A 19,077-nucleotide genomic window follows, 5' to 3' on the forward strand; every position below is an offset into this window, starting at 1 on the left:
GATTTCTAGTAAGATGTACAAATGCAAGGCTTCATCTTTTCTGTGAAGCAAATAGAGAAGATATTAAGTTATTCCATGATGTGAAGCCAGAGGGGCAAGGAAATGAAAGGAAGTGTTTGGCTGTTACTTCCATGGAACACAAACAACATTAAGACACTGCGTAGTGTAGTCCCACAAAGAGCAAGTGGCTTTTGCCTATCTTTTGAATGGCTTCAAGAGACTCATTCACTTATAAAGACTTCTGCATTAGTCACTGGCATGCCACAGAACAGTGCATATTGTGTTTTGATCACCGGAGTTCATTCTTTAGCATTTGATGCAAAGAGGTACCTTTTTAAGAGTTAACCCCAGTAAAAAGTTTTACTGGAAGCTGACTTGCATCAACTTCCTCACTCTCATCTATTCATTCCAACATACTTGCATAGGCCACCAAATCTATTGCTCTAGTGTTGGTACTATTTGCTCTTAGATTTCCTAAAATTCTTCTTTGCAGTATCCTCTACGAGTGGTCCATGAATCAAAGGAAGAGCAAGTAACAGTGATGTTTCATGTATGTACATAATAAGGCATCTGATAAAAAATATTTTCCATAGGAGTGAATGGACATGTTAAAGAGAGTTTCCCAGCATCAGCTATAGGCAAGCCCAATTTTGAAAAAGTATCTAGGACACCTATTTCTGTATAATTAGAGCAGGCATACAGAACTTCCAGCCCAAGGGCCAAATTAAGCCTGACTGGGGTCCTATTTCCCCCCAGCCATGCCCACATGCCACACACCTGTCATCATACGACAGGTGTGGGGCAGGTAAAGCTGCAGCTGCAAAGGAGCAATTGGGAGCCTTAGAGTACACTCCCAAAAATGAATTTTGCATTAAATGCAAGCCCTGCTCGAATTAGTTCCACTCAGGATCTCCTGGTCGATGATCCCAAGTGGAGGCTATACCTACAGAGAGAAGAAGAAGAAGAAGAAGAAGAGTTTGGATTTGATATGCCGCCTTTCACTCCCTTTAAGGAGTCTCAAAGCGGCTAACATTCTCCTTTCCCTTCCTCCCCCACAACAAACACTCTGTGAGGTGAGTGGGGCTGAGAGACTTCAGAGAAGTGTGACTGGCCCACGGTCACCCAGCAGCTGCATGTGGAGGAGCGGAGACGTGAACCCGGTTCCCCAGATTACGAGACTACCGCTCTTAACCACTACACCAGCAGGATTCTTTGCAGCTGTGGCTTGAATTCAAATCAGGGCTGCAAAGGAAGAACATGGAATGACTTTATGGACTCACAGTTCTCCCTTTTAGTTGAATCACCTGATATCATATATCAGGTGATTGACAGGTGTGTAGCTCTGTCCACCTGTCAAAAGTGTCCTGCTCTGGCTTGATCCAGCGCCCCCCCCCCAAATTAGAGAAACAGGCTTGTTTACCATTAACCCTTCATGTTTACAGTAATCCTCCCAAATACAGTCTGAGAGTTTTAAAACCAGCCACAAACATTCCTCTGCTTCTTACTGTGGACATTCCATTTATGCCACATTGCTTGTATAAAAATTATTTTATTATATTATCATTGAAAATAAAAATACTTGACATGAATCTTAAATACTGGCACGAGTCTTTCAAATACATATGCGCACAAAGCAAATATGGTCAAACGGTTATTTATACTAATATCTGCTGAATCTTCTCTGTTGAAAAGAATGCTTTCAGATTTTGAAGATTTCATTGTCAGAACTGGATTCCTTAATCTCCATAAAGGTTCGTTGATTTGATGTGTTCAAAAAACCTACTTGCTTTGCACACAGTATTTCCAAAAACAAGCTGGAAAAGAACAAAATAGCCTCTTGTTAAAACATGGTTCATATGGGTGTGTCTCGCGTCTGGAGCTTTGCTTATTCTGGACATACCTGAGGTTCACCTCACCACTATCTACCCCCCTCTATTCCCCCATTTCCATATGCCTGTTTTTCAGAAGGTCTATTTGATAATTAACAAACTTCTAAGCTGCTCAGCATTATAACTGACCGACAGAGTGGTTTCCAAAATACTGTAAAACCAAAATATACCGGTAATACATAGAAAACAAGCAACTGAAGTTACCAGTTATTATGATACCATCACAGATAAAAGCAGGGGCTCAACACATCCTAAGATTTGAATAGCTTAGCTTTCAGTTACCATTGTTGGCATCCATCTGTCTCAAGAGACAATGGAGTGTACCTCCAGGGGTGAAGTCAAACTGCTGTGTTAGCACTAAAGCGAGCTCCCTAGGCACAAGCCTGGGCAGTGTTTATGAAGGTCCTGGGCTGCCTGTACAACAAGACCCCCTTCTTTGCCTCACTGATGGGGTCCAAAGGAAAGAAGAACAAAACATTTGGCACCAGCTTGGCTGCAGGGGTTGCTGGAAGGAGGCATACTGCACAGCATCCAACCGTCTTAGGGACTCCAGATTTGTGCAGAGTTTACTCCTTAAGCCTTTTCTTCTACCGAAGATACCCCACAAGGCAGAAGAGGTTTAGGACCAGAGTTTTCCTTCTCCTGGAAGGGCTACCTTCCCAGTTTGACAAGCCCCATCTTCCCTTCACTTCTCTCTACAGCATGTGCAGAAACCACTTTCCCTGACCATTGGACCTACTATTAGTCTCATCGCTCAGTCCACCAGAGCCTGTCTTCGCACACAAAGTCCCTGACTCCCTGAGGATTTGAGATCCATTGGCTACCCTCACCTGGTTTAGCTGATGGTGGGATAATGAGAACCCCCCACCCAGCCAACCTCAGAGCCCAGGTTGGATGGTATGTTATGTGGAGTGGTGTCCACTATCTAGTATGCTTAGAGAGATATGACATATTTACTATGTTTATAATTACCGGTATCTTGACTTTCTTCCAAGGAGCTCAAGGCGGCTTACATACAGTTCTCCCTGTTCCATCTTACCGTCACACAATCTTGTGAGGTAGGTGAGCCCTAAATTAACCCTGGAGGGTGTGCCTAACCCTAGAATTACACGTCACAATAAAGTTTATATGTACTTTCTTTAGCTTTTTAACTGACCAGCTGACCTCTGCTCCAGCAACCTTTTCTTCTGCCAGTAGTGGTCCATGAAAACCTCTCCAAACCACGAACAGGCTTCCTATAGCAGGTGTCATAGTGCAACACCATGTGGGACAAAATGAAGATTCCCTAGGATCAGTGACTCTGGAAAGGAACCTGGCCTCTTGGCCTCCACACACAGAGGGCTGTTTCATGACCCAACTGACTTTTATTCAACTCTTCAGAGTTTTAGGCAATCAAACAGAAAGGAACCTGATTTTCTTGCTGGAAAACACACCTCTTTTCTTTGCTTTCTTAGAAGATGATGGTGCTGCTTTCCTGAAGTTTTTCCCAATTAAAGGAGATTTTCTCAGGTGATCCTTCCTTGATTCAGCAACATCATCTTGTTGTGAGAAAGAACGACGGGCCTGAGGTTCATCTAAAATATCCTGTCCAGAAAAGAAGTCCAGAGAGAAAAGGTTTTAAAAATCACAGCATAAGAGCATAAATGTGAACTTTAAAAATAATAATTCTGGATTCAGTCATTTTCAGTGTGTGCATTGATATTTTCACTCTTACAAGGTCTGCTCCATTCAGTTCAATGGAAAGGGCAGTTCCATTTGCATGCTAAGGGCTGCTGCATGCTTAAGGTTAGCCTGTAATTAAATAGCCCTTATTTGCAGCTACTCCAGGCACACTGGGGAACTCAAAGGGAGATAAGCTTCAGGAATCAATATTTAAGTACAGTATAGCCCTAGCAAGCGAGAACAATTATTCTGCATACTGGAAACTTTGGTAGGAGGTGTTTAAAAAGCTGACAGTTTCTTACCTTTCTGATTGTCTTTCCAAACTTTTTGGCGTAAGCTGAAATGCAAATTGGGAAAATTATTTAGTAGATACTTTAAAGAGAGTGAAAGCATGCTACTGCCACCATATAATGCAGGGGGACACTTGTGGAATTGTGCTGAAATCTGGGGAGGCACTACCTTCCGAGAACTGGGGAGAAGTTTCAGAAATGGTATTCTTAGACCACCCGAATGATGCCCTTCAGATCATGCCACTTGAAACTAATGAGGCTCTGGCCCTCTGACCTCATCTAGGTTCAGCCTAACAATGCCAACCATTTCTCTCTCCCAGCCCTCCTTTAGCCTGATGTTTAGCTGAATGGCTTCGTTGCCTTGACTTTATACCCGCTGCAGATATGTAGCATTTATTGCTGCTTCCCATGCCAGCCCCTAAATTCAGGGTGATTTAGAACAGTGGTCACTGCACACAGAGCTGCATTCTTCCTTTAAAGGCACCCAGTCGCTCAGCAATAGGGTTACTTTCACCTCTTCAAATAAATCTGCACACTGGGTTTTCTGTTTGGACACTTTCTGTTCCCCAATTAAGAAAGCATGGGCATTTCTTGTTTTTGTGGGTTTTATGCTGCATGGGGTAGTTTTATTGAAGAAGCATACTTTTATTCTGTGTAGTCTTAAACAGGGCATACATGTTTTCTCAAATTATGTACGCCAAGCGGTCTAGGAAGGAGTGGGTAGGTTGTTGTCTAATTCAGGCTCATTATTTTTTGTTCCTGTTGTTTTATGCCTGTTGGATTCACCTACTTTTTAGTATTAGCACTATTATTAACCTGTGGTATTTTTTGTAAAACATCCATACATGGGAGTAACCCTCCCCCCAAAACCTCAAAGATTTTCCATTTTAATGTTCCTTTTCATTTGGACCTGTGAACTACGTTCTGGAGAAAAGAAGTGCAATTCTGCAATGTTTTAACTCTCCTTCTTCTTTTTAAAGATATAGCACACATATCAATGGTCAAAAAAGCATTATTTAAATGTTAGGTGTTCTTTGAATGTTGCCAATATCCAAATATTTCAGAGCATGAAGCATTGCAGTATTTGAAACACATATCATTGTAAGAATTGAAGATATAAAATATTAAACCAATTTGCTTTGCAAGTACCATAAATAACAGAGACATAGATGGAAGACAATTAAGACCAATGCTTCATTTTAAAAAGACCACATGGAAATATAATGAAAGACACTAGCATTTGTCAGAGGCATTTTAATCACGAGCAGAGTATCAAACTCTGAATGATACAGCTCTGTGAAATACTACATACACCCCAGAGACTCAAAACGTAAACATCTCTGAACTTGAAGAATAGAGCTGATGAGTGGCCTTTTCCTCAAAAACCTAATGTCCAGTTTTTCTTACTTACACTCTAAAGAACAAACTGGTGGATTCGTTGGTTTCTCATATGGCACTGAGATCGATCAACGATCATTGACCTTATTTGTTGCATGCATATATTTTTGCAATTGATACATTTTTAAAATATGCACTCCTCCTTTTGTCCCAGTACTTTTTGCTCAGTTGAATCCTCTATTCCCAGAAGTAAGGCTCATTTAACTCAGGAGGACTTAATTCCAAGTATGCATGCATAAGATTGTTATTTACTTGGGTATACCCAAGTAATGGGTCACAGTTCTGAGCAGAATTGCTTTGCTAGGCTGCAGTCTAGCAGTGGGGCTTACTTCCAAGTAAACTTGCATAGGATTGCTCTGCACATGTGTTCATAACTTGACATTGTCTCTAACCCTTTTCAAATGGTTTATTATTTACAGTAATATTATGAATTTAATTATTTCTATTGTAGTACAGTTCATTTCTATACACATTCATGCAGTAATTGTGGACCTGAAATTAAGCGACTGAACTGAAAGGATCTCTAAAACCTTTTCAACTTGGCCCCAGTTTTCCTATGAGATTGCTTTACCCCACATGTGCCCACTCGACCACTTTGAGTAGCAAAACTGGCACTGCTATAGGTGCCACATAATAGCCATTCCACATTTATAAGAATTCAGTCGTTTAGTGTGGCAGTGCCTGCACTTTGGGCCTGCCTGCCTATTGAGATCAAGCAGACACCTTCCCTGTATTCTTTTCAGCACCTGCTAAAACACCCTTGTTTAGACAAACTAACTCAGATGCTTAGAAAGTTGAGGCAATTTTAATCTGTTTCATTATTTTAACTTTTGTAAGTATGGCTGTGATTTTTCCTCAATTTTATTGTTTTATTGTTTTATTTTGCAAACTGCTTTGATGTGTATACATTTTATTAAATAATTTATTTATTAAATTATTATTATTAAATTCATTATGGCTTAATGAATACATACAGCTGATGGTAGGCAATGGTTATTATCTGAATTACCTTGAAGTCCTGTGGTCTTGGGATCTAATCTAGGTTTGGTACTTTTCTGTATTTCATCAAATGCTGATAAAAATCCCAAGATCTTCCTCTGCTGATTAGATGCAGACTCTTCCATAGCTCTTTGGCTTTTACCTGAAAAGAAAAAAGACCTATGGTCTCATTTCTTGTAGCATATTGATGTCGGGGAAATGGCCAGCTTCATATATCATATAATTGTGAAGTTGGAAGGGAAAACATGGGTCATCTAATCCAACCCCTTGCAATGCAGGAATTTTTTGCCCAAGGTGGGGCTTGAACCCTCAACCCTGTGATTAAGAGTCTCAGGTTCTGCCAACTAATATTGTCAAACCCATGCTTTTGATGTAATTCACATGCAAATGCACAGTACCTGGAAACAGATCTGTCTTGTACAAAGTCTAGTGGTATGAAATACAGTTGGTGCAATTTCTTAGATTCTGACTCATCTCTGTTAAATGTTGCTTTCTGCAACAACACAGCACAAGTCTTCCTTTTTTCTTGCAAAACTTTTCATTCAAAACTCTTAAACTGGCCACACTGTGCAACGAAGGCATTAACAGAACCGGTAGTATGGGAACAGAATTTTAACTTACCTTCTTGATGTTGAAGTTTGTCAAGCATCATTGGAGGAGACATTGTCTGAACTGTTGAAGAAAAGGCAACAATGATCAAGAGACTAAATAACAAGATCCCGGTTTCCATTGCAAAAAAATGGAATTGTGTCGGTTCCTAGGTCTGTACTCTGTTAGCCAAGGGTCGGTCAAGACTCTTTGTCCAAGTTTTCTGTCTGGTCAAGTACACGGCACTCGCTATGGACTTTTAAACCCTTGTTTCCTTTCGTTAGCCAGAAAATAAATTCCCCCTCAAATTCCACTTTACTAACCTGCATTTTGACATTTGGCGCCCCGTCTCTTTCTGTTTCCTGAGGTTTGCTTTGTGCCCTTCTAGTGATAGTCTCCAACGTCAGAGCTCTTTTCTCTTCTTAAGCAAACACATTAACTTTGTGTTATCACTGCTTGAACAGGACAACCTCCAAAATGTGTACGCAAACTTTGGGAATAAAGTAATCGGACTGGGGGTGGGGAGTGACGGCGGAAGGTCAGCCATTGGAGACAGAAAATAACCTTATGCTTTACATTGTCTCCATTCTGATTTTTAATGGGGATGCTCATTAAAAAGGTACGATTTGAAACATGCTGGCGATGACGCCAGCGGTCAATCTAGCAAACATCCGAGAGACAAAGACTCAAAAGTGAGCTGCATGGAGACTGGTACTAAAAGGAGCGAGGAGATAAATGTAGGATGATAAAGTCAGCCCAGAAGGACTTGTCGGAAGTGTGTCCAACTCAATAAATATCCGAACCCAACGCCACTTCACCTTTTCTAATGGCTAAGAGATCTCCCTTAGCAGGCTTCAGAGGTATTTGGAGGTCACAATAGGTTTCTTAATCCAAAAAGTCCTCCCATTTCCTGAATGTTATAGGACATTGGAGGTGTAGTTAATGGCAACCTTCCCAGTCAGCTGCTGCTGGAACATTGATTTTTATACAAAGATGCCTCAAACCTTGTTCTGAAGATACAGTACCCCAGCTGTCTGCATGAGAACTTTAAGAGTTCACAGGAGATAATAATCCAGGAGATAATCCACTTCACAGGAGATAATAATAATTTAAAGCACATGGATTCAAGTTCCAAGAAAGGAGATTCCATCTAAATATCAGGAAGAACTTCCTGATAATAAGAGCTGCTCAACAGTGGAATGGACTCCCTTGGGAGGCGATGGACTCTCCTTCCTTGGAGGTTTTTAAGCAGAGGTTGGGTGGCCATCTGTCATGGATGCTTTAGTTGAGATCCCTGCATTGCAGGGGGTTGGACTAGATGGACCTTGAAGCCCCTTCCAATGCTACAATTCTATGATTCAACGCACCTTTAAAGGGCATGAATTCCCCCAAAGAATCATGGGAGGTGTGGGTTGTTAAGGGTGCTGGGAATTGTAGCTATGTGAGAGGGAAACCACAGTTCCCAATATTATTTGGGGGGGGGGGAAGTCATGTACCCTGAATGTGCTTTCATTATATGATGTAGACCTGTCTGCAGGTGGCAGAGAAAGGCACCCTAGATATGTATCTCTAGTCCCTTTCAGGTATTATTTGAGGATTAAAAATGAACCTAGAATATACTCCCGGTTTCCCTAAAGTTCACAAAATTTATGGGGAAGATGCTCCGGAATTGCAACAAAACAAGTGACCTCACGGCAGAAGGTCAGAAAGTTAATTAGGAGCATAAGGTTCTCAATGGCCACCAGCCACAATGGCGAGGTTCTACCTACCAGTTGCTGGAAACTAAGCAAGGGGAGAATGCTCTTGTACTCAGGTCCTGCTTGTGAGCTTCCCACAGGCCTCTGGTTGATCTCTGTGAGAAAAGGATGCTGGAAGAGATGGGCCATTGGTCTCATCCCGTAGGCTCCTCTTCTTGTCTGATATGTTCTTATGCAAGGAATGACTTGGACTAGGGAGTTAACCCCTCTGAGGCCCCGAGCCACAGGAGTTCACCCCAAATCCAGAGCTTTAGGCATGCTTAGGGGTCTTAAACTGGGGCCAGAATGCTCTAATCCCTGGATCCAGCAAGTCTTAGAATTTATTGAAGGCTTCTCCAGAAAAACTTGCTAAAATGTATAAAAATAGATCATCTATATGTTGGAGATGTAACAGAGAAATTGGGTCTTAACTGCATATGTGGTGGAATTGTACAGACATCTGTGTATTTTAGAATAATATATATGAAGAACTTAAAAAAATGTTTAAATTTACATTCAAAAAACGGCCAGAAATATTTCTATTAAGCATATTGCCAAAAGAAATAGGGAAATCGAAAAGAATATTGTTCACGTACGGGATAACGGTGGCCAGAATTTTAGTAGCAAGAAATTGGAAAAATACAACAATACCTAACACGGCAGATTGGCAAATCCTAATGGTAGAATACCTGCAGCTAGCAAAGGCGACAGTAAGGATAAGAGGCCAAACAAAACGAATAGTCTATAAGGAATGGAGAATTTTTAACGAATACTTTAAAAATTATGGTATAAAAGGAAACCTGTTGGCAGAACTAGACTGACCCTTGTATTGTATAAATATAGGTTCGCAGGGATGTAAAAAGAAGCTATGGTATATAAGAAATACGTAACTGTGCGGTATAAGGTAATCAATAGATAAAGTACAGCGAGACTAATTGGAAGTCACTTTTAATTTTTCTCTTCACAAGTTTCATAATTATTTGCATTGTTGGGAGTATAAATGATGTTTGTTATATTAATTTTGCTATTTCTTATATTGCTGTGTGTTTGCTTTTTCTATTGTTTGTTTGTTTGTTTTTTCTTTCTATAAATGTATTTATCTTAAAACAATAAAGACATAATAATAATAATAATAATAATAATAATAATAATATTAATAATAATAGAATTTATTGAAGGCTTCTAATTCTTGGAATAGACAGGCTAGTCTCCTGGCAAGGTGGATAAACCTGGGCGATGAGCCATTAAGGAGGGTTTAGGGGGCTTGGTGCAAGACAGCAAATCAGTGGGCCCTCCTCCCTCCACAGAGTTTAGAGTAGACAGTTTTGGGAGCAGTGGTGTGACCTAGAAGTAAAGCAGCAAGCTGGAGAAAGAATCAGAGCAATGTTTGAGAGCAATCTTTGATTTCTGTTTGAATTGGAGGCTAGGGGAGAAACAAGACCCTTTTGGGGTGTTGATACTGCGAACCCCTCTAGGTATGCAGGGCCTTTTTTCAGCCAGAACTCACTAGAACTCAGTCCTGGCACCTCTCAGCTGGACACCATTGCCATTATAGAACAAGGGAGGTGTTCATGGTGAGTTCCGGCACCATTTTTTCTAGAAAAATAGCACTATATATATATGTGTGTGTGTGTGTGTGTGTGTGTGTGTGTGTGTGTGAATAAACCATATATCCTAAAGACACTACAGTTTCCACTGTGCCTCTTTCCCCAAAGAAAACATGAATGCTGCGTAAGCACCCAGAACTCCTGGAATCTCACACTGCTCAGAGATTGGGGTGGCATGCCACAGGCATTATGATCCTGTGCTTTGGATTTATAGGAGCTCAAACTATTTTTACCCTGCTGATAATATTTTCCTGTTTGAAGTTTTACATTTTTTTCTAATTTGCTGCAGCTCAAATGTAGTGCCTTCCATGGTTCTAGATTCAGGTAGGTAGCCGTGTTGGTCTGACACAGTCGAAATATATATATATATATATATATATATATATAAAATTGTCCAATAGCACCTTAAAGGTAAAGGTACCCCTGCCCATCAGGGCCAGTCGTGACCGACTCTAGGGTTGCGCGCTCATCTCGCTCAAGAGGCCGGGAGCTGGCGCTGTCCGAAGACACTTCCGGGTCACGTGGCCAGCGTGACTAAGCTGCATCTGGCGAGCCAGCACCAGCGCCGCACACGGAAACGCCGTTTACCTTCCCGCTAGAAAGCGGTCCCTATTTATCTGCTTGCACGTAGGGGTGCTTTCGAACTGCTAGGTAGGCAGGAGCTGGGACCGAACGACGGGAGCTCACCCCGCCGCGGGGATTCGAACCGCCGACCTTTCGATCAGCAGGTCCTAGGTTCTGTGGTTTAACTCACAGCGCCACCCATGTGCATGCACAGAAAAGCTTATACCAAGAACAAACTTAGTTGGTCTCTAAGGTGCTACTGGACATTATATATATATATATATATATATATATATGCAGGTTTTGGTGTCCTCGGGTGTCTTCCCGTGTAAAAGTTGGGGTGTCTAGGCGACGTTTCGACGAGGTCTCACTCGTCATCTTCAGGCTGGTGCTTTCGGCTTCTTGTTACTGGAACAGAGCAGGATCTCAGTGTTTGAGTTCCTATAAATACTGTTGAGGAGGTGTGGTGTATAGCCTCCAATGTTCTGGGCAGAGAGGAGGTTCCCAGGCTAGTGTGCCTTTTCTTCTTTTGTTCCTTAATTACTTGAGGGATATCTTGAGTGATTTCTTGAGTGATTTCCTGAATCCCACTTAGGTGGGTCATTAGGTGTGGATTAGTTGCTAAAGCCTTCGTGTCTTGAACTCTTGAACTTTGTGAAGAGTTTTTCTGAGAAGATGGCTGTACTGCACTTGGTTGTGCTCTGGCTTGGCTTCGTGTATAGGGGCGAGCTGTGGTTTTGTGGCCTGTGCCAGCCAGATCTGTGTAGGGATTGCAGGGGGGTGCAGCATCCGGAGGTGCCACCCTGGTTTGGCTACTGGATGGTGTCTGTAATTTATCTGTGGAGAGGGTCTGGGTTTGGGTCTGGTGTGGTTGATTGGTGATGGCGTTCTGTGTGCCTCTGGATCTGGTGTCAGATTTTGTGGGGAGGGCTAATTTCCAGATGTCTGGCAAGCGGGATGTGTCGTCACGCTTGTTCATGTTGTGAGGGTGTTTCTCTATCTCGATGGCTTCCATGATTATTCTCTTGTGGTGATGTTCCATGTTGAAGAGCAATTTGGAATCTGCAAAATTAATTTCGTGTCCTGTTTCTTTCATGTGTTGGAAAAGAGAGGAAGTTTTTTCTTCTTTTTTGACGGCATTCTTGTGTTCTGCGATACGTGCATTTATTCGTCTGTTTGTTTGTCCAATGTACGTGGCTGGGCAGACTTTGCAGGGTATTTCATAGACCCCTTGGTTTTCCAACTGAATTTTATCCTTGGGGTTTCTGAGGATATTGGCTATTTTTTGGTTGGTGCAAAAGGCTGTTTTGATATTGTGTTTATGGAGGATTTTGCTAATTTTATCTGTAGTGCCCTTGATATAAGGAAGGAGGGCTATGGAGGAGATCTCCAGAAGGAAGGAGATCTCCAGAACCAAACGCCTGGCTGACGAAGACCACTTGACAACTGAGTTACAGAATCTCTCAAATGTGTTAATTGCCAATGGATACCAGCAAAACAGGGTTACGAAGCTAATCCAAAAAGAAACACCCCCCAAAAACCAAGACACAGAAGAAAACAATGGCATAGCCCTCCTTCCTTATATCAAGGGCACTACAGATAAAATTAGCAAAATCCTCCATAAACACAATATCAAAACAGCCTTTTGCACCAACCAAAAAATAGCCAATATCCTCAGAAACCCCAAGGATAAAATTCAGTTGGAAAACCAAGGGGTCTATGAAATACCCTGCAAAGTCTGCCCAGCCACGTACATTGGACAAACAAACAGACGAATAAATGCACGTATCGCAGAACACAAGAATGCCGTCAAAAAAGAAGAAAAAACTTCCTCTCTTTTCCAACACATGAAAGAAACAGGACACGAAATTAATTTTGCAGATTCCAAATTGCTCTTCAACATGGAACATCACCACAAGAGAATAATCATGGAAGCCATCGAGATAGAGAAACACCCTCACAACATGAACAAGCGTGACGACACATCCCGCTTGCCAGACATCTGGAAATTAGCCCTCCCCACAAAATCTGACACCAGATCCAGAGGCACACAGAACGCCATCACCAATCAACCACACCAGACCCAAACCCAGACCCTCTCCACAGATAAATTACAGACACCATCCAGTAGCCAAACCAGGGTGGCACCTCCGGATGCTGCACCCCCCTGCAATCCCTACACAGATCTGGCTGGCACAGGCCACAAAACCACAGCTCGCCCCTATACACGAAGCCAAGCCAGAGCACAACCAAGTGCAGTACAGCCATCTTCTCAGAAAAACTCTTCACAAAGTTCAAGAGTTCAAGACACGAAGGCTTTAGCAACTAATCCACACCTAATGACCCACCTAAGTGGGATTCAGGAAATCACTCAAGAAATCACTCAAGATATCCCTCAAGTAATTAAGGAACAAAAGAAGAAAAGGCACACTAGCCTGGGAACCTCCTCTCTGCCCAGAACATTGGAGGCTATACACCACACCTCCTCAACAGTATTTATAGGAACTCAAACACTGAGATCCTGCTCTGTTCCAGTAACAAGAAGCCGAAAGCACCAGCCTGAAGATGACGAGTGAGACCTCGTCGAAACGTCGCCTAGACACCCCAACTTTTACACGGGAAGACACCCGAGGACACCAAAACCTGCATTCCTGTACCCGTGAAAATCTACGAAAGCATATATATATATATATATACACACACACACACACACACACACACACACACACACACACATTCTAATTTGCTGTCAGTTTAAACTCAAACCTCTATGTGTAGTCTCTCATTCACTAGGCATGGGCTCAGTTGAGAAAACTCTAGCTTTTAAAAATGACTAGATAAGGTATCTCCCTTCAATGCATCAACTCCTTTGTCTGTCACAGAGGTCAGGGATGTCCCTGATGTCAGCTATGCAGCTGTACACACAGCAGTCAATGTGATTTTGTCCTCCCAACTTTTCAAGGAAACCTTTGGCTAGGAAGTATAGAAAAGACCATCTCAGCAAAACTTACAGACTCTGCTTTTCTGCTGTCCCCAGATCTTGACACATACAATGACCTCTTCAACTTAAACCGAGCAAAGTAGTTCCATGTGAACCAGGAAAATATCTGCCGAGTTCACAGACGATTAAGCAGACTTTTCAAACTCTTTTTCAAAGCCATATTGATTTACTAGCATGCCAAACAGCATTAGGATCCAACAGCAAATAGCTCAGGTCTGTTTCGGCTGTTGAGCTTCTCGCTCTCTTCCCCCGCCCCCCTGTCCTGAGTTTCAGATTTAGTATCTGAGCAGCAAAAGTTATTTATATCACTTTCATTTTGAAATGGTTGCTTTTGTAAAGTCAGCAACATCTCCTGTCACCTGTGATTGATCTAAAAACATTTGGAAAAGTAGCATAAGAATTTAAGCATTTGAGATGTACTTGCCCCCAAATAATATGAAGTTCCATGTAAGGATGACTTTTCACTTTACAATGGTACCTCGGGTTACATACACTTCAGGTTACAGATGCTTCCGGTTACAGACTCTGCTAACCCAGAAATAGTACCTCGAGTTAAGAACTTTACCTCAGGATGAGAACAGAAATTGTGCAGCATCAGTGCAGCGGCAGCAGGAGGCCCCATTAGCTAAAGTGGTACCTCAGGTTAAGAACAGTTTCAGGTTAAGAACAGACCACCAGAACGAATTAAGTTCTTAACCTGAGGTACCACTGTACATTTAAAGCACTATGACACCACTTTACACATTCATGGGTTCCCCCAAAGAATTCTGGGAGCTGTACATTCTTAAAGGAGCTGAGCAGTGCTATTTTTCTAGAAAAAGAGGTGCTAGAAGTCACAATGAACACCTCCCTTGTTCTCTTATAATGACATGGCCCCCACCTGAAACCAAGTGCTGCTGCTGCTGCTGATAGTTGTTAGGAGACCCTTATTCTCCCCAGAGAACTACAGTTTTCAGTGTTTCCTGTGAAGAGGAGTCGCTTGTTACTCCACTGTGGAAAATGGAGCTCTGGGAGGGGAATAGGAGTTTCCTAACAACCACCCGCGCCCTTAACAAACTACAGTTCCCAGAATTTTTTAGAGGAAGCCATGACTGTTCAAAGTGACATCCTAGTTGTAATGACAATGGGAAGGAGGAAGAGGGTCCTGGCAAAGGGTGTAGCTGGGACTGAGACAAACAAGGGGCAAGCTGGGGATGGGGAAGGAGAGCTTGGTGCAGGAAGTACTCACAGGGTGATGGAGGATGGCGAGGGGATGAGGGCACCCATCACCAGAGCCAGAGGGGCCCCTGTCTTCATGAACACGGTGGGCTCTGAGATGTAGGGAGCAGTAGGAGTGGTCCTCCCGGAGGCTGAGGCAGGCAAGGATCCACAGCTCCCTGGCTGGCCAGGTGGGGCTCCTTAGGTCTGGGAAGAGGTGTGTGATTCCTCAGCTGGAGTAGACTCAGAACAGGTGAGGGTCACACGACTCGTCAAGCCCAGGTGCTGCAATCAGCATGCAAAGTATAAAAGGCTGCAGAGCTGAGGTGCTGTGTCTGCTCAACTCCCCATGTTGAGGGACGTTGGCTGGGATGTTCCTGGAGTACTATGGAACTGCGCTTTGGGTTTGACTCTGGATTGTATCCTGACTGCTGGACTTCAGATTTCACTACTTGGATTGACCCTGAACTTTGGACTTTGCTTGTGTGGGTCAACCCTTGAACTTTGGACTTGGCATCCTGACCTGCTGCTAGGTAGGCCAGGGGTTCAGGACACTAGTGTTTTCGATGTCTGTTGTGAATGTGGCCAAGACGAAGTCAGGTGCTTATGGGTTAGGGGTTGACAGCTTACAAAGTATTGGTGGCTAAGTATGGCAAAGAGTGTGTTCTCATGACAAAATCAGAACAGCAAAGGCACCAGAAGATGTGCACCTGACCATAAAAATAGGCAGCAGGGAGGCTTATTGCAAGGATATTACAAGAAGCAGGAGGGGGCATAATTGCTTGGCGTCTTGCTCAGTCAGGAGAGATATCAAAGTTAGATCCCAAATAAAGCTGATTTACTACATGTAAATCGGTGTTCTAAGTGGATTGTGTTTTGTTTTGCTTATTTTTTTTTAAAAAGGTATGCCAATGCATTTAGCAAGTTTAAAAAAATTAAGGAAAGCAACAGAGGATACTCACATTATTTATTTCTTTATTTCTATTTTTATTAGCTTTTTAATAGAAAAGGTATCTCAAAGCTGCATAAAAAAGCAATTTTTGTGCTTGGAAGGTGTTTGGGTTGGATTGTCATCATTTTTTTATTCTAACAGCTACATGGCACCCAGAAATTCTTAGTGGTAAAATCCCTCCCCAGAGGAGTTTAAGCCCCATCTTTGATGCCTTCCTAGCATCCAGCAAAAACATTCTATCTAGGCCTTTGACCTGTTAAACGGACTTAAAAAAACTATGGCTTGCCTTAATGTTTTGCTATGACCATTGTTTCTGTCCTTGATTGGTTTTATCAGCTTTTCATTTTTTGATAACCAATCTTTCAAAAGTTGTATTGATTTTACTTTAGGAACATTTTATTATATATCATGGTTGTTGCTACTAGCTGTCTTGAGTGATAATGTCAAACAATAAGTACATAGTTAATTTCACCAGGTGGAATTTCTTTCACTACTTCATGTCAGTGAGAAGCTTCACCTGTTGTATTTGTGCCTGTTAATGTGTCTGTAAAAAAGGCAATGGAGTCTTGTCAGAGAAAAATGTAGTTTCCCCAGTGCTGTGCTTAGCAGTGTTAAGAGTTGGATGTGCTGAATAAGGTGGGGTGCTTTTGTTGGCACTGCACAAACCGTGATTTGTTCGCTGCCAATTAAAATGCAATCATAGGATTAGACTGTTAACAATAACTCTGTTTGGCAAAATGCCTCATTTGCTTTTGCATCAGCCTTCATTTCCCACAAAACATTTTGCACACATTCTTAACTATATATTAATGCTGTGTGTGTGAGTACTCGAGCGCGGGAATCGTAGCCATTAAACACGTTTAAACCGCAGTCACATTTTAGGTTCGTTTGTGTTGCAATGTTGGTCAAGGGTGTCCTCTAGTGGTACAACTGCAATCTACCACTTAGCAAGAACCATGAAGGAAAAGAAATCCCAGATGTGTCGGGAGAAGGGGGAGGGAGGACAACGTCAGCCCAAACTCTAGATTCCCTTTCAGAGCAGCTAGTAAACTTAATAGCTGTTTTACGTACAAACAAATCATAGGCTACAAAGAATAAAGTACCACTTGAGAGGAAAATGAAGCAGGCCAAGGATTTTGAAAATGCTCTCATTATGAAAGCAAAGAGGCTTCACTGTGTTTGTGTGTGACATCCAATCGATATTCTTAACTCCATGTGAAATGACCTGCCAATGGAATGTGGAGACTTTTGAAGGTGGACTCTTTCATCCTGTTTCCAGTCAGTGTGGAGAGGGCACCAAAAAACATTTGGGTCCACAATTTTCAGGAGGGGACATTTTTTCAGGCCAGGGGCCGCTCATTTCTGGGCAGCCTTCCAAGGTTCATATGCCAGTGGTGGGTGAGGCCAGAGGCAAAAGTGGGTGGAGCCACGCTATGTCACTGTTGTGCAGAAGGCTAATTTGTACACAGTGACGCACCTCTCTCTATCCTCCCTGCACACTTGCAGGAGGCATGGGCAGATTTCAAGGGCACATTCCAGCCAATCAGAAACAATGAGTGCACAGCAGGGCCAGTGAGGGGCGGAGCCTGGGGAGAGTTCCCAGGGCCTGATGGAGAGGCTTGGAGGGCTGCATTTGGCCCCCATCCCTGTTTTACAGCATAATCTCAGAGACCTCCAAGTGTTCCTATTTTAGTAGGACATCACACATTTCATAAGCCTATCCCAATTTCTGACTGTGAGGCTAAAATGGAGTACTTCTGACTGACACCAGTACTCCAAATTCACAATGGCCACCATTGCCATATCACCTCCATCTTATTGTAAACACGGGCAGCCATCTTTTTTTAAAGTACAGTGTCCATTTGTACATATTATATGTACAGTTACTCTGCTGCTTCTTGCAGTGTTTTTGAAGTAATTTTGGCCTGATGTGGCAGAGGTGCTTTGAAGCTGCTCCTAGCAGTTATGCTATGAAAGTGAGAAAGTATAAGAAGAAAGCAGCCCTCAGCCCATCTCCTAAGTAGAATGATTGAACCATTGCTTGGGCAGTTCCTAGATGTTCAGAGGAAATAAATGACAGATTTGTGATCTGTTTTCAAATTTTGGTCCAAGGGAGTTTGCCTCAAAGTGAAGATTTGCCCCACTTCAAAAGCACAAGCCAACTCGCAAGAGCTGGCAGCTAAAGACAAGGATGCCTGGACACCAGGACTAGCTGCTCACAACCTTGATAGAGATGACTATCCTCTTCTGTTTTGAGTGACAGTCTCAGCAGTAGGGAGGCAAGGCAGTCTCCATGCAGGACACATGCTAGAGACTTCATAAGAGCAACTCTCAGATGTCATTTCCCCCCAACAGCAGTCGTCCTCAGGATGAGCCTCAAATAGGAAGTGCCTTGCCAGAGAGGAGCCTCTTCAGTTCAAGGGGCTCAGTCCGCTTTAGCAGAGGAGACAGACACTACTCCACTAGTAGGGTGGGTTGCATTTTTCAACTTCCAAAAACGAGGGGTGCTTAAGAGTTGCAACATGGCTTGGGAATTCAAAAGTATTTGAATGAAATTAATATAGTTTTGCTTGGTAAGTAAAATGTGTGTGAAATCGCATTAAAATGAGGGGGATGGATAGCATCTCTAGAAAATGAAAGAACAACGTCAACAAAGACTGTTCTGCAAATAGATATGGTTCCTTACAATTTTTGAGGAAACACCAAGGGGAAAGTTAATGCTTCTTAATTCACAGCAACTTGGAAGAAGCTCTCTTCTTCAGTTCACCTAAGCAGGTGCCACTTCTCTGTATATTCTGCTGCTCTGCTCAGGTATCCAAGAGCTTTTTCTTGCCCTAATGAATACAGGAAGAGTTGGCTGGGAGGCTACAAGCCCAAAAAGCTTGCCAACTATCTGGCCAATTCTTTGACAGCAACCTCCCAGTCATCAGCTGTTTCTCTATAATACTTCTCTTTTTGGATCTATTCCTCCATTTCTTCTTCCACGTTTCATTTACCTCATTTCAATTTCAATGCTGTAAAATTAGTAGTAGTGATTCAAAAAGGCTGAAACTTTCAAACAGATGTGTTTAAATTTGATGTCAGGGGCTAACCCACAGCTCTTTGACTCACCCAGATTGAGTTTTTGGACTGATTTTAATGGATTTGTAAGGAAACGAGAGCAGCCCTGATGGATCACAACAAAGGGCCAGCTG

At 42.5% G+C, this 19,077-nt stretch overlaps 1 protein-coding gene across 1 annotated transcript; it reads right to left on the bottom strand.

The window, feature by feature from the left end:
- Positions 1-1,608: 1,608 nt before the first annotated feature.
- On the bottom strand, positions 1,609-18,622 carry LOC310676663 (uncharacterized protein). Its single transcript, XM_083438748.1, has 6 exons — positions 18,587-18,622; positions 6,860-6,910; positions 6,249-6,380; positions 3,854-3,888; positions 3,323-3,473; positions 1,609-1,814 (listed from the first exon to the last, which is right to left on the bottom strand). The coding sequence occupies exons 2-6, from the start codon at positions 6,900-6,902 to the stop codon at positions 1,780-1,782; spliced, it is 396 nt and encodes a 131-aa protein (XP_083294874.1). The 5' UTR covers positions 6,903-6,910; positions 18,587-18,622; the 3' UTR covers positions 1,609-1,779.
- Between the last annotated feature and the right edge of the window lie 455 nt (positions 18,623-19,077).

Source organism: Podarcis tiliguerta (assembly GCF_965153285.1).
Source record: "Podarcis tiliguerta genome assembly, chromosome: 4".
Lineage (NCBI taxonomy): Eukaryota > Metazoa > Chordata > Lepidosauria > Squamata > Lacertidae > Podarcis > Podarcis tiliguerta.